Raw genomic sequence first — 14108 nt, forward strand, 5'->3', positions numbered from 1 at the left:
AACACTGAGATGTTGTGCACGGGCTGAGAGTAGGTATGTCAGGAAAGGTGAGGTTGACTTCCCAGCTGCTGAGAGAGAATCTTAGTTATGACACAGTTCAGCCCTCATACTGATGGGCTTGCTATTAGTAGATAGAAATAGCTCATATTCGAAAACATTTACTTCTGTATGCATCTCCTTTTCATTCGTATTTGAAAATGTTCAACTCTATTCGGAATGGATTTTACCATTTTTTCCGCTGTGCATTTTACTATCACCTTCTTTCTGTTTTCTTTTCGAATAAAATAGCTATTACTCCTTACTATTCAAACTGGATTAAATCATTTTTTTGTATCAACATGCTTACTAGAAAGCGACAGCATCGGGCAACATGGTGTCAGCCCGTCTTGATATAAAACAAAGTTCTGGCTCATTTAGGGAATTTTGCATAGGGGCTCAGGGAAAACCTGGAAAACTTGGGGAATATTGAAATGTCAACTTGGTAGACACCCTGATCTTATCTCTTGAGTTGGACACTTTCATTCTTTGTTGTTTCTTTATTAGGTCCTTTGTTATTTGGGAGAGCTTGCCTATTGGTTGCCTTGGTGCCTTGCCTCTCACTTCACTTGCTGCCTCTGAAGCCTGCCTTGTTACGGTTTCATTCATTAGCTCTGTCATCATCATCATCTACCTGTTCTAAGGCTGCAAATCTGTTTGCAAGTACCAGCCTAAATTTGTCTGCTTTTACCCTTGTTGCCTCTAAGTTGACCTGTTTCTTCTTGACTAATTTTAGTCTATCTCTGTTATAATTGAGGTGAATCCTAGCCCTCGCTAACCTATGATCACTGCACTTTACCTGTCACTTCTACATCCTGCACTATGCTGGGATTGGCAGAAAGTGTGAAATCAATTTCATTCCTTGTTTTATCATTAGGGCTTTTCCAGGTCCACTTTCTGTTGCTACGCTTTCTGAAAAAGGTGTTCATTATTCTCAGCCTATTCCTTTCTGCAAATTCTACCAGCACCTCTCCTCTAGCGTTTCTGGAATCGATGCCGTAGTTGCCAATTGCCTGTTCACCCGCCTGCTTTTCCCCACTTTTGCATTGAAGTCACCCATTACTACTGTATACCGAGTTTGCACTTTTCTCATCGCTAATTCAACATCTTCATAAAACTGTTCTGCTTCCTCATCGTCGTGGCTGGATGTTGGAGCTTAGGCTTGTACTACCTTTAATCTATACTTGTTATTAAGTTTGGCTACAACTACGGCTACCCTCTCATTAATGGTGTAAAATTCGTCAATGTTGCCCGCTATGTCCTTATGGATTAAGAATCCTACTCTGTATTGCTTCTTATCAGGGAGACCTCTATAGCAGAGGACATTGCTGTTATTCATCAATGTATAAGCCTCACCAGTTCTTATCTCACTAAGGCCGATGATATCCCAAACAATGTCTGATAGTTCCTCGAACATTTCTGCTAAGCTAGCCTCACTTGACAGAGTTTGGCAGTTGAAGGTTGGCAGGGTCAGTTTCCATTGGCGGCCTGTCCAGACCCAGAGATTCTTAGCGCCCTCTGCTGTGTTACAGGTCTGACCGCCGCCTTGGACAGGTGCTCCGTAGCAGCTGGGGACTGAGGGCTGTGAGTTAATTGTGGATATCATTGGGGAGGTTGTGGCTGAATACTGCACCAGGGAGGCCAATTCCTGTTCTGGTGAGGGAGTGCCTTTGTTCAAGCTTAGTAGGCCTTCCTAATTTGGTTGTACCTGGATTAGTATAGCCCTACTCGCTCTCGGCATTTATCGCCAATGTCAGGTGCCACTCCAAGCCTGCAGATGTAGTGCACTGGAGGATGTCGTACGCAGATAAAAAAAAAGGGGGGGGGGGGAGATTTGAACTTCTGACTACCACAACTGAGCATAAGACATAGCTCAGTAAGTTAATCCCGTAGGCAGCTAGGCTACCTTGTTGCCGAAAAGTGCGGCCCAGAGGGCACTACGTGCCTGAGAGATCCGCTGATTTGTCCGCCCTTTGCGGATTTTGCTGATCGTCATAGGTTGCACAATATAGCATAAATTCTTCCTGGTCCTAGCATCTTGTTTCCCGAATCTCACGCATGCATGCGGTCTTGAACACGCCTAGGTACACGATATATTCTCGCTGAAATTGAACAGCACTTAACACTTGCGTGTAAAAATAAAACGGGAAATGTTTTCAGCGCTTGCCAAGAGGCCCCAGGCCGCATATAATTCGTTCATCGCGTCTGCATGTCTCTTGGCATCTGAAAGCTAGCGCTCCCGGGTATCCAGAATGATGAGTCCTGTAGCCGTATTTATTTATTTATTTATTTAGCAATACTGTAGGCCTTGGCAGGCCCATACAGGAGTGAGTTATAGGGGTATTCACAGTTTTGATCACTATATACCGGACATTTGCACATCAATGTACTGTTTCGCAACACATCATTCTGGCCAAGTTTCAAAAGAGCACATACAACTTCCGCATTATGGCACAGGCTGAAAGAGAGATTCTAATTTGGTTACAAAGCTGGACACACAATCGCTGTCAACAACATCCTGTGGCAAAGAATTCCATAACTCGATGCACGACGAAAAAAAAGAGAACTTAAATGAATTGCAACGGGTGACGTATGGTCTGATGTGCTTATCGTGATTTATTCGTGTAGTGTGGCGATGTAGTAGCTGCAGGTACTGATCTTTGTTGATATTCACAGACCCATGATAGATCATGAAAAGCAACGTCATGGCGGCAATGCGACGCCCACTGGAAAGTTTGGGAATGCCTGCTTGCTTTCTAAGTGCACTGACGCTTTCGCTCCGAAAATACCTCGAGTATATAACTCGTAATGCTCTATTTTGCACCCTTTCCAGCCTATCTGCTAAGTACTGTTGACACCGTAGATTTTCTGGGAATGCAGCAGCCCTAACCACTAGAAAGTTTGGAATTGTAGGCCTCCTTTAATCTGCAGTGGCGCCTTCTTCATTCAGTCAGACATGGTTTGGACACTTCGCGCTTGTAAACAATTGGCGGCTGTGTTGTCGCAATACAGTTATTGGGATTACAAACGAAAATAAGCAGGAAAGAATAACTGCACATGTAGACGAAAGGAATGGACGCATATACAATCTTTCTAACGTGCTGGAAATCTGTGTGTTAACCTTATAGCTAGGTGTTGCTACATGCTTTTCCTTCTTTGCGTGAATATTGTAAACAAAAACCTTTCCATAGTATCAGTTCTTCCTGGTCCTAACATTTTGTTCTCCAAATTTCACGCATGCACGTGGTCTTGAACGCATCTAGGTAGATGATATATTTTCGTTGAAATTAAACAGCACTTAACACTTGCATGTAAAAAAAGAAAATAGAAGTTTTCAGCTCTTATCGGGAAACCCCGGCCCGCATGTCATTCGTTCGTTGCATCTGCGTGTCTCTTGGCGTCTTCAGAGTATCTTCAAAATTTTCTGGGGTCAGTTTTGAGAAAAATGTGCATGCGAATGTTAAAAAATGAATATTTGGATGATTTGAGCTTAGAGCGCAGTTCACTGCGCAGGAGTTTAAGCTCATCTTTACCAATTCCATCACTTGCGCGAGACAGACTCAAGACAGACTGATTGTGCTGAAAGATCTCGAATTTTCATTTCAAGGTTCCAAGAAGTGTAGAATGCAGACATCATTGGGGGCCTTTCTAAAATTTAAGAATGCTTTTGCAATCATTCGGGGCACTGAGCACTTCACGTGGCTTGTGAACAGAAGTTTTGTGATTTGATGTTTCATCTATAGTAGCTATTAAGTAGTATTCTAGTCCAAACATTTTGTCAGAAATTAAGATGAGATCAAGAAGTGAACTGGCATTTTGAGTTTTGCGTGTTGATGCTTCTACCACTTGTTTTAAATTAAGAGAAAATGCACTATCTAGAAACAGTTCAGAATGACGACAGGATGACACTTGCAGCGTGCTGCAGTTGATTTTGGGTAGATTAAAATCCCCATACAGGTTAATGAGTCCACGCTTGCAGTGTGCTAACATGGTCTTGCAACGATTGAAGTACAGAAAGCTTAGCATTTGGTGGCCTGTAAACTGCCTCAATTAGTATATTACGAGTACATAAATGAACAAGTATCTAAAGCGTTTCAACATTGTAGGTATGCGGTGTCGGTGTGCAATTGATGCCTTTTTTTTGGTACAACTGCGACACCACCCTCTCTAGAATTATGGTCTCGACGGATTATTTCGTGCGAATTGGGTACAATCTCCATGTCGGGAATTCCATCATGTAGCCAAGTTTTGGAAAGCACGGTGACACCCGGATCGCTATAAGTAGCCCTTCATGATCAACTGTTTCGTTCGCAATACTTCTAGCATTAATAGTCATTGCAGAGAAAGTGTTCAGTGCACAGGGAGATGTCACCGCTCTCTCTGCAACGCCCCTTTGGGACCCTTCAGCTCAAGCAGCTGGATAAGTTGCTCATCCGTGGTGCAATGGAACCATCGCTTTCCGGGCGTCATCTCACTCGAAAGGTTTCCCATTGATTTTAACTCTATCAAAGGAAACAAAAACCGTATCACCTTACTCCCTATTTTCTTTCTTACTTGTCCATAGCTTTTTTCGTATGGCCTGAACTCAAGGTGAGAAGCCCTCCATGATACTGTAATTCATATTCTTAAATTTACTCCAATTCTTCATAATCTTCAGTTTCTTTTGCATACAAAAGTTTAAATATCACAGACCGGCATTTTTTATCTGCAGCTCTTCCTAGCTGGTGGATATGCTCTCTAGGAACATTGGAAACCACCAGCTTGCCCTTCAGGATGTCGTTAGAGACTTTCTTTTCTAATGACTCAAGAGTTTCATCACTGCACTCATTCATGCCATAAACAATTAAATTCATCCTTCTGCTGTGATTCTCTAAGTCGCCTATTTTTAACAGAAGATGGTCTACTTTTTTCTAGTAGGCCTGTCAGCTTCTGTGGTGTAGTTTAGAACAGTAGATGGGAGGCCATCCAGTTTGCTAACAATAGAATTCAGCTTCTGCGCAGTTTCATTTCGGCGACTGTTATTTGTCACTGAGTTTCTTCATATCTTCCATAATCGTTTTAAACATCTCTGCAGTGCTTGGCCCGGCATTAGACTCAGCATCACCACAAGGAGTGGTGATGCTGAGTGAACAGTGAACAGTGAATTTCATTTCATTTCATTTCATTTATTGAAGCTTTAAAGGCCCGGAGGCATTACATAAGGCATTACATTACATTACATTACATGAGACAATCGTTTCTCTCCTGCATAAGAAACAGAAAAGGGTGTTTCAGATGCATGTTCAGGATGCCTGCATTGTGCCCACTGGCGAAGATCCGTGATGCTTCTTCTTTTATAGCATTGTTGCCAGGCAACGTTGCTGACGGTGGTGTTAAAAATATGTCAACGTCAATAGCTTTGGCGCACATGTCCAGGTTCGGAGTTGATCTTGTCGAAGAGACGTTGAGCCAATGTATGTGTTGCTCCATCACTCTCACCACAGAACCATTGCCACATGGTTCAGTTGACGTTGAAGTGCTTTTGACGAAAAGCATGGCTTGCACAAGAAACAGAAACACGTGTTTCAGATGCATGTTCACGATGCCTGTGCCGTGGCCACTGGTGAAGATCCGCGATACTTCTTTTATAGCATTGTCGCAAGGCAACGTTGGCGATGGTGGTGCTGAAAATCTGTCAACATCAGTAGCTTTTAATTAAGAGGTAAACTAAGCAAATTTGGCACCAAATTAAAAGGATTAGTAAGCAGAATAATAGGATGACTCAGTGAAATAAAAAAGATGACCAAGTGAAGTAGACTACCGTGAAATTCTGAGCAAGTGCATCCCCTATAGGGAAAGATAATTCAAGAAATTCAAGCGAAATTCAAGGGCTATCGGCCCCAGATCCAGCGGCCAGCCAGCTAGGCTTGTACTGTCTCCCAACGATTGCAGGCTTGCCTGGCTTGTTCGTTCGCTTCTGTTGACGTTGATAAAATCAAATGTATTGCTATTTAATCGCTACGTAATTGTGTACATGTGCTGATCAACATAGGCGTTTCATTATGAGCCGCATGCGGTCGTGTTGCAAGCGCCACCGATCTCCGATTCGATGGCTCAGCAAGCTAGGCATGCCGGCTCCTAGTCATCGGCGGCTGTCCATGGAGCCGACACTGCGGACGTGGCCTTGCAGATACACATTTACACTGCTCACATAGTTGTGTTTATATTGATATCTGAGATAATATAGTATGCAGGAGTGGGAAACATAAACACATGAAGGCAGTGCGCCGTGCGGTGGTGAAGAGGACATCGACTCTTGACAAATACCCGCGAGTTGGTATGTGCAAAAGGGCCCTCATCAGCATCATCATCGACACTGATTCGTGAGCGTCGGCAGTGGTGCCTGGAAAAACTGTGGCGCGAGAGAGTGTGGCCCAGGGCATGAGCAGTGCGCGAGGTTCGGTGTTCGGGGGAAAAGAGCTTCCTCGCTGGGCGCATAGGAGCTATCTCCGCCCGCGTCACTACACCACACCCGAATCAACGCTGTCACCCGCTGAGAGGCTACCTCGTCCAGTTCTTCCGCTGGGCAACTGGTCCAGGAGGGGCTGGTGGTCCTAAACCTGGGTGAATGAGCGTTCGGGTGAGCGGCCACAGGGCTATCCCGCCAGCTGTGGACTTGACCCGGTGCTGTCGGAGCCAGTGTTGCACTTGTGCCACCAGCCTGCAGTGGGAAGAGGATAAAAGGAGGTGCAGCGACACCGGCACCTTATTCTGGCAGTGACTGTGGCAATAGGAACATGCACTGACCAACGTTCTTTGCATCTGCAAGTTAGTCATATACGTATGTATAGTCGTTTGTAATTCCAATATTGCTGCAGCTGCTGCCAAATATTGATGCTGAACTTGTGTGAACTTGTACTGCCAAGCTTGTGTCGTCTCATGCGGCATTGCGGGTATGATCCGTGAACAATGCCTACAAATGCGGAGCTCGTCAAAAGAATTGATGATATGGTATCTAAGCTTGGAAACATAAGCGAAAGACTTCTTGATGACATTTTCGGGAAATTCCTGCTGAGGCCGAGCAATTCAGTCATAGATGTTGTAGAACTTGAGAAAAGAACTGATAGTTTGGAAACTAGCATGGAATTTCTAAGCAAGCTCGTCAAAAAGCTTAGCGCCGAAAACAATGTACTAAAAGCCGAAAACAAAACTTTACAACCATTATGAAAAAAGAAAAGGTGAGGCGTGCAGACAGGACACAAAAAGTGGACAACACGAATGCCGACTATCAACTGAAGGGAACACTGAGGTGAAAAGAAAGAAGACACAAAAAATCTGCGCAAGCTCTGGAATGGTATCACCACGTGTCAGTCGGGTATATGTGCCGGTCTACGTTAGAGATAACTGTTAAGGCACTGAATCTCTTCCTTATGTAAAGTAATCGAAGGCTGACTCACGCATGCACTTCCACTATTATAGATATGCTATGCCTCTACCATAACACGCATATCTTCATTCTTGTGCCTGTACAATATCGCGTATTCATCTAACTCTGGCGTGCAGTTACAATCTTGGCAATGTAGGGAAAGATTAGAAGGTGATCCGCCAGTTAATGACTTTTTATGTTTCATTAGCCTCTGATTGATACAACGCCCCGTTTGCCCAACGTAGAACTGGCCACAGCTAAGGGGAATTTTATAAACCACACCCGTACGACAGGGAGTAAAACTATTTTTATTGTGCTTCACTGGACAAATATCTGTTCTTTTTTTGCCTTTTACCTGCTCCTTTTCTCTCTGCACGGCAGCGCATATTTCATCTAGCTTATTGGGAGCAGTGAAAGCAGCATTAACATCATATCTACTGGCAACTTTTTTAAGCCTGTGCGATACTGAATAAGTGTATGGAATAGCCACTACTCTTCTTTTGCTATAGGTCTGTGTCTCTAGTTACCTACAGAACTGCTTAGCTTCACTAGTTTTTTCAGACCACTTTTGCTTATGTAATTCTCAGGCACTGGTTCAGTATTTGAGAGACGAAAATCCTGGTGATTGTGCAGCTTTTGGTATGGATATCGAAGACCTGTATTATTCCTTGCCACATGACGGGTTGCTAAATTCCGTAAATGAGTGCATTAAAGAACAATTGCAAGAGTCGGCTTTTATTGACAGATGCGGTGTTTCCACGGGAACTTTTCTAGAAATTCTTTCAATGTACTTGAAATCGATGCTGATTGGGTGGAGAGATGGTGTTTTTCTGCAGAAATCTGGCATTTGTATTGGCTCAAGGGTTGCTCCTATTCCTAGCAATATTTACCTGAGTAAGGTTGACAGCTGCTTAGAGAAAGCCTTAGGTGATTGAGTCATCAAGATATTTCGTTACCTTGATGATTACCTGATTTTCTACAATAGGGAAGAATTCGATTCCGTTGCTACCTCAGTAAGTGAACAATTTAAACTGGCACCTATTAGAAGCACGTTATCCTAGTGTAGCGGTGGCCACTGTGGCTGAGCGCCTAAAGAAGTCGGTTTCGAGAGGGAGGGACGTGATTACAGAAAGCAGTAATAGCAAAAAAAAGAGTAGTGGCTATTCCATATATTCATTCAGTGTCGCACAGGCTTAAAAAAGTTGCTAGTAGATATGATGTTAATGTTGCTTTCACTGCTCCCAATAAGCTAGGTAAGATATGCGCTGCCGTACAGAATAAAAAGGAGCGGATAAAAGGCAAAAAACGAACAGATATTTGTCCAGTGAAGCACAATAAGAACAACAGTTTTACTGACTGTCGTATGGGTGTGGTTTATAAAATTCCCCTTAGCTGTGGCCAGTTCTACGTAGGGCAAACGGGGCGGTGTATCAATCAGAGGCTAATGGAACATAAAAGGTCGTTAACCGGTGGATCCCCTTCTAACTTTCCCCTACATTGCCAAGATTGTAACTGCACGTCAGAGTTAGATGAATGCGCGATATTGTACAGGCACAAGAATGAAGGAACGAGTCTTATGGTAGAGGAATGACATATCTGTAATGGTGGAAGTGCGTGCGTGAGTCAGCCTTTGATTACTTTACATAAGGAAGAGATTAAGTACCTTAACAGTTATCTCTCACATAGACTGGCACGTGTACCCGACTGACAAGTGGTGATACTATTCCAGAGCTTGCGCAGATGAGTTTTGTCTTCTTTCTTTTTTTCGCCGCAGTGCTCCCTTCAGTTGAGTGGTCGGCGTTCGTGTTGTCCACTTCTCTTGCCTTACGTCCTGTCTGCACGCCTCACCTTTTTTTCATAATGAATCCTTATTAACTGGCTCAGCTTTCTGTCGTTCTAAGCTTTACAAGCAAACAACACTTGCAAAGAAAGTTTGCGAACCCGAGCAATACTCTCGACTAAACGTCGAGATTAAGGACATTCCTTGCGCACAAGGAGAGGACTGTGCGACGCTCATACAAACTATTCGCGACAAAATTGGTCGCCCAGTAACGGCCACCGATCTCGTCATTGTTCATCACGTTCCTACTAAAAAAGAACATCAAAATATCATTGCTCGCTTCTGCTCGAGAATGAAGAAAGCTGAGTTTGTCGCGAAAGCACGGAAAGCTAGACTCTGCCTGAGTGATATCGGCCTCGCAACAGCAAAAGAGAACCCTGTCTTCGTTAACTAACACTTAACACTTGAAAATAAAGCTCTCTTTTCCAAAGCTTTGGGTCTGAAAAAAGAAAGACAAACTGGAGATTTCTGTTGACGGAAAACTGTCAAATCAAGGCTCGGCAAACAACCGAAAGCTGTGTCTTTCGCAACGCAACTGAATCGGACCTTTCAGTGATACTTGCACCTTTGCGCCACGCCTGTCACCCTGGCAAGTCTCACAATTTCGTCCTATCTCATAGCTTACCAGTTAAACAATCTTCTTCCAAATCATCAGCGATCTGTCTTGCATTTGAATGCGCACAGTCTGCACAAGCACTTCGTTGAATTCTCTGATTTCATTTCTTCATTCACCTTCTCATTTTCAGTCTTCGAAGTATCTGAAACTTGGTTGAGCGACCACGATAAAAAACGTTTCTGTTTTCCTAGTTTTGTTCCTGAATACTCCAATCGTCCGTTCAGTAACCATGGTGGCGCAGCGCTGTATATCTATTCAAATATTACATGCAACTGAAGGAACAATCTTATGCTTAATGTAACTAATTGTGAAGACATTTGGATTGAACTTAGAAATGACTTCCTCAACATAGACAATAAAGACCATCTAATAATTGGTTGCACATATGGTTCATCCTCGTCATCAGCAATAGATTTCTGTGCTGCTGTCCATAATGTCATGGGACTGCTAGCAACTGAAAACAAAAATGTAATAATTATAGGCGACATCAACATTAACCTCGCTGCTTGTACATCTACTAATGCTTTACATTATTCTGATTGTTTTAACAGCTTTGGTCATAAATGTTTAATTAAGATACCGACACGACGTGCTAACCACCCCATAGGTACATTAATTGACCATGCATTATCAAATTTGGCATATCCACCAGACACAGGTGTTCTAATGACCGACATAACTGATCACTATCCTATATTTTTAAACTTTCACTATCAAAAATCACTTACACGAAGTTCATTTTAGACAAACAATCATTCCTTGAAGCCGTGTCGAATCTTGACTGGTCTCCCATCTTTTCTACAAATGATCCACAAAAAGCATTTGCACTGTTTATCTCTATGCTTAAGTCCTGTTTTGATCATCATTCCCATCAAGTTGAATGCAAAAAGAAATTTGCATCGCCTCAGAATCCATGGATAACAGATAAGCTCCGAGCTTTAATGCGCAAGAAGGGTAATCTTTACAAGAAAACCAAGCGACAACCATTTAACAAGAATTTAGCCATTCGGTACAAGAACTTTTCAAACCAGCTCTCTGCCTCATTGAAAAAAGCTAAAAAAGCGTGGTACGAAAGAAAAATTTTGGAATGTGGTAAAAACATAAAAAAGAAATGGGGAATTGTTAACTCCTTCTTCAATAGGGCAAATAATCGCGAAACTACAACAGAAATTGCTTATCAGGGCAAGGTGTACAAGACCCCCAAAGAAATAGCTGATGCGTTTGCTGATTTCTTCTTTAGCAGTGATCTACAGAGACGTGCGCATGACAATCTCATGCCCCAGCGCCTGCCACAGTCTTTTTATTTCCGACTACAACCCAGGAAGTTATTAACATTAAAAAAAAACATGAAAATAATCGTCGCCGGCATCAATAAATTACACCCTTCCCATATAAAATTCATTGCACCCTTAATAACTGATGTTCTTGCAGACTTAATCAACATCATGTTTAAATCAGGCAGTTTCCCACAGGAACTAAAACAAAGCACGATCACCCCAATTTTTAAGAAAGGTGACTGCTCTTTAATTTTCAATCATCGCCCCATCTGTGTATTACCTTTTTTTTAGCAAGGTAATTGAAAAGCTTATAGAAAAACGTTTAACTAATTGCCTTACGAAATTTGACGTTCTTTCTCCATTCCAATACGCCTTTTGTTCGGGTTACTCGACCGAACTTGCTCTTGTTGCTCTAACCGATCGACTAAAACTCTCTATCGACGAAGGCAATTATGCAGCTTCAGTATTTCTAGATTTAAGCAAAGCGTTTGAGAAAATAAATCATAACATCTTATTTTGTAAGCTTGAATCATTAGGAATTACCGGCCCAGCACTTTTGTTACTGCAGAATTACATAACAGACAGAATGCAGGTACAATAGTAACTATTTCAGGTGTTCATTCTAAAACCATGTTCACTAATGCTGGCGTGCCCCAGGGTTCCATATTGGGTCCCTGTCAATGATCTGCCTAACTGCCTGCTTCTTGCAAATGTATACTTTATGCAGATGACACTAATATCATTAACTCCGATAAAAGTCTTGCAACCTTAGTATCTAAAGGCTATTTACGCAGCCTGCTGGAATGGTGGCATTCTAACCAACTACAGATAAACCCGTCGAAAACAAAATTTGTTGTATCCACGTCCCACCAACAAACACTTCACTCCATTCATCCTATTTTTCTGGGCGCAAGTCCTATCCCTGCAAGTTTTTCATGTAATTATCCTGGCATAGAAGATTACAACGTAGGCACCTACGTGGTTGTCTCGTGTCTCCTTCCTTCGTCCGTTGTTTTATTTGGCGCCTTCGTTGTAATCATGTATAACCAACTCTCCCATCAGCACGTGCTCATTGGCATAGAAGTAGACAGAAATCTTAAATTTATTGAACAAATAACCAAAGTAAAACAGAAGATTACCTATGGGATTAGGGTACTTCTACAAGCACGAAACATATTTAACCGTCAAATATTACTATCACTATACTTTTCATTTATTCATTCCCGCATTAACTACTGTGTTACATGCTGGGGAAACACTTACATAACCCATTTAAACTCATTGCAAATCCTGCAGAATCCTGCAAATCCTACAGCATGGGTAGGGGCACTCGTTTGGAATTTTACGGTGAGTGAATTAAGGGAGATGTGTACGTAACGTGTCCGCCTTTAGTGCATCGACACTTTGGCTTTCGCTTTCAAGTCATCTTAGGGATAACACAAGAGACCCTGTGAAGTTTGGTCATATTAAAAGGGCCTTGAAGGCTTGGTGAAATAACATAGTCTGCGGGTAGCATGCGCTGCTGTGAGCACCTCAGCCAAATTTTGATGTCGCAAGCGGAGCACGAAGTCATCGTTCTCTCAAATGTTCTCTTTTGAAATAGAAGCCTGCTCCTCACTTTCTTATGGGCTCTGTATTTCGTAATAAAGCAGATCCCCATATGTAGCTGCTATTGGCAGCTGTGGGTGGCTATGCAGCATAGATATTGTGGCCGCCGTGTGGTGCCACCAAGAGTCCACTGGCTAAGTGCACTGCGGCTCGCTGAAGGCAGCCGCATTTGCCTTACGTTTGGTGCGTCAGAAGCGCCAAAAGTGGAAGTCATGGTGTCTATGTTAACATGCAAAATTAAATATAAATTGTGCGCCATGGCGAAATTCAGAATGCTGAGCGTTCTGGGCACGCCCCACTTCGCAGTGCAAGGTATTGAAAAACGGACGAGAGCATAGCGGAAACCATGTTTGATTGCCAATAACTCTGCTACTGCTTAACGTATTGAAGTACTTCTTACAGCTAAGTATTTCTGAAATAGCCTATTTTCACTTGAAGTGCCTTTCTCCACTGTGATAAAAAGTTGTTCAGGGCCCCTTTAAGTGAAAAATGCTGGCTATCTGGACATGCTGTGGCTGTCGGATGTTAAACATAGATGTAACAAGTTTGGTAATTGATTTCTTTTATACCATCAGAATACATTAAACAAGATTCCTGGTCAGCTAGCGTTGCATCTTGTTCTTTCTTGCATAATATATAAACAAAGTGTCAAGAGTTTGTGTGCACTGTGCCAAAAGCCCCAATGGACATTTTCCTTTTCTTTAAACTTGCTTTACCAGCTCAATATCCTGCTCAGTTGATTTTTAGTTTTGTGGAGTGGATTCAAATGTTGCATCCTGCCCACGAGTTTTTGCAATCTTTTGCAGCTGTTGTGTTTCATTTCTGTATACTTCTATGTTAAGCCGAGTGCTTTGTGTGTGCAGGCTAACCAAGCCGTTCCCAGGAATGGGTGACCCAGGCGCGCATTCTTCCAATCCCCGCTGGACCCATGGTGTGTCAGAGGCAAAGAAGGCACTCGCCCTAGACCCCTGTGACCGTGTGGCCCTGCTCCCTGTGACTGATGGCTCAGGTCCGCACTCTTCATTAAACTTCTAATACAGCTCAGTTTCTTTGAACCCTGTAATGGCCCAAAGTATCATATATGCTATGCTGAGTTGCCTCACAATGCTGATTGAAGAGCGGGAAATTTAATGTGAAGCCCATAGTTGGACTGTCGATATGCAGGTGGAAAGTCAAGCACAGTTATTACAAATTAATGCAGTAATTAAGTTATAACTGAAACATTCCTTTGTTTTTATTGCCTTGGCATTTTTAGGGTACTTTGTGCACTTTCCAAAGGCTTTATTGACGGGTGGGCAAGCAGGCGGGAGGGCCACAAATGCACTG

General features: G+C 42.8%; 1 protein-coding gene across 1 annotated transcript in view; it reads left to right on the forward strand.

Annotated features, from left to right (window-relative positions):
• Nucleotides 1-14108, forward strand: part of LOC142580213 (DNA mismatch repair protein Msh6-like) — a 745039-nt gene that overhangs the window by 58569 nt on the left and 672362 nt on the right. Inside the window, exon 3 of the mRNA XM_075691108.1 lies at nt 13646-13791. Within this exon, the coding sequence (XP_075547223.1) occupies nt 13646-13791 (146 nt within the window). The remainder of the gene's footprint in view (nt 1-13645; nt 13792-14108) is intronic.

Source organism: Dermacentor variabilis, chromosome 4 (genome assembly GCF_050947875.1).
Source record: "Dermacentor variabilis isolate Ectoservices chromosome 4, ASM5094787v1, whole genome shotgun sequence".
NCBI lineage: Eukaryota > Metazoa > Arthropoda > Arachnida > Ixodida > Ixodidae > Dermacentor > Dermacentor variabilis.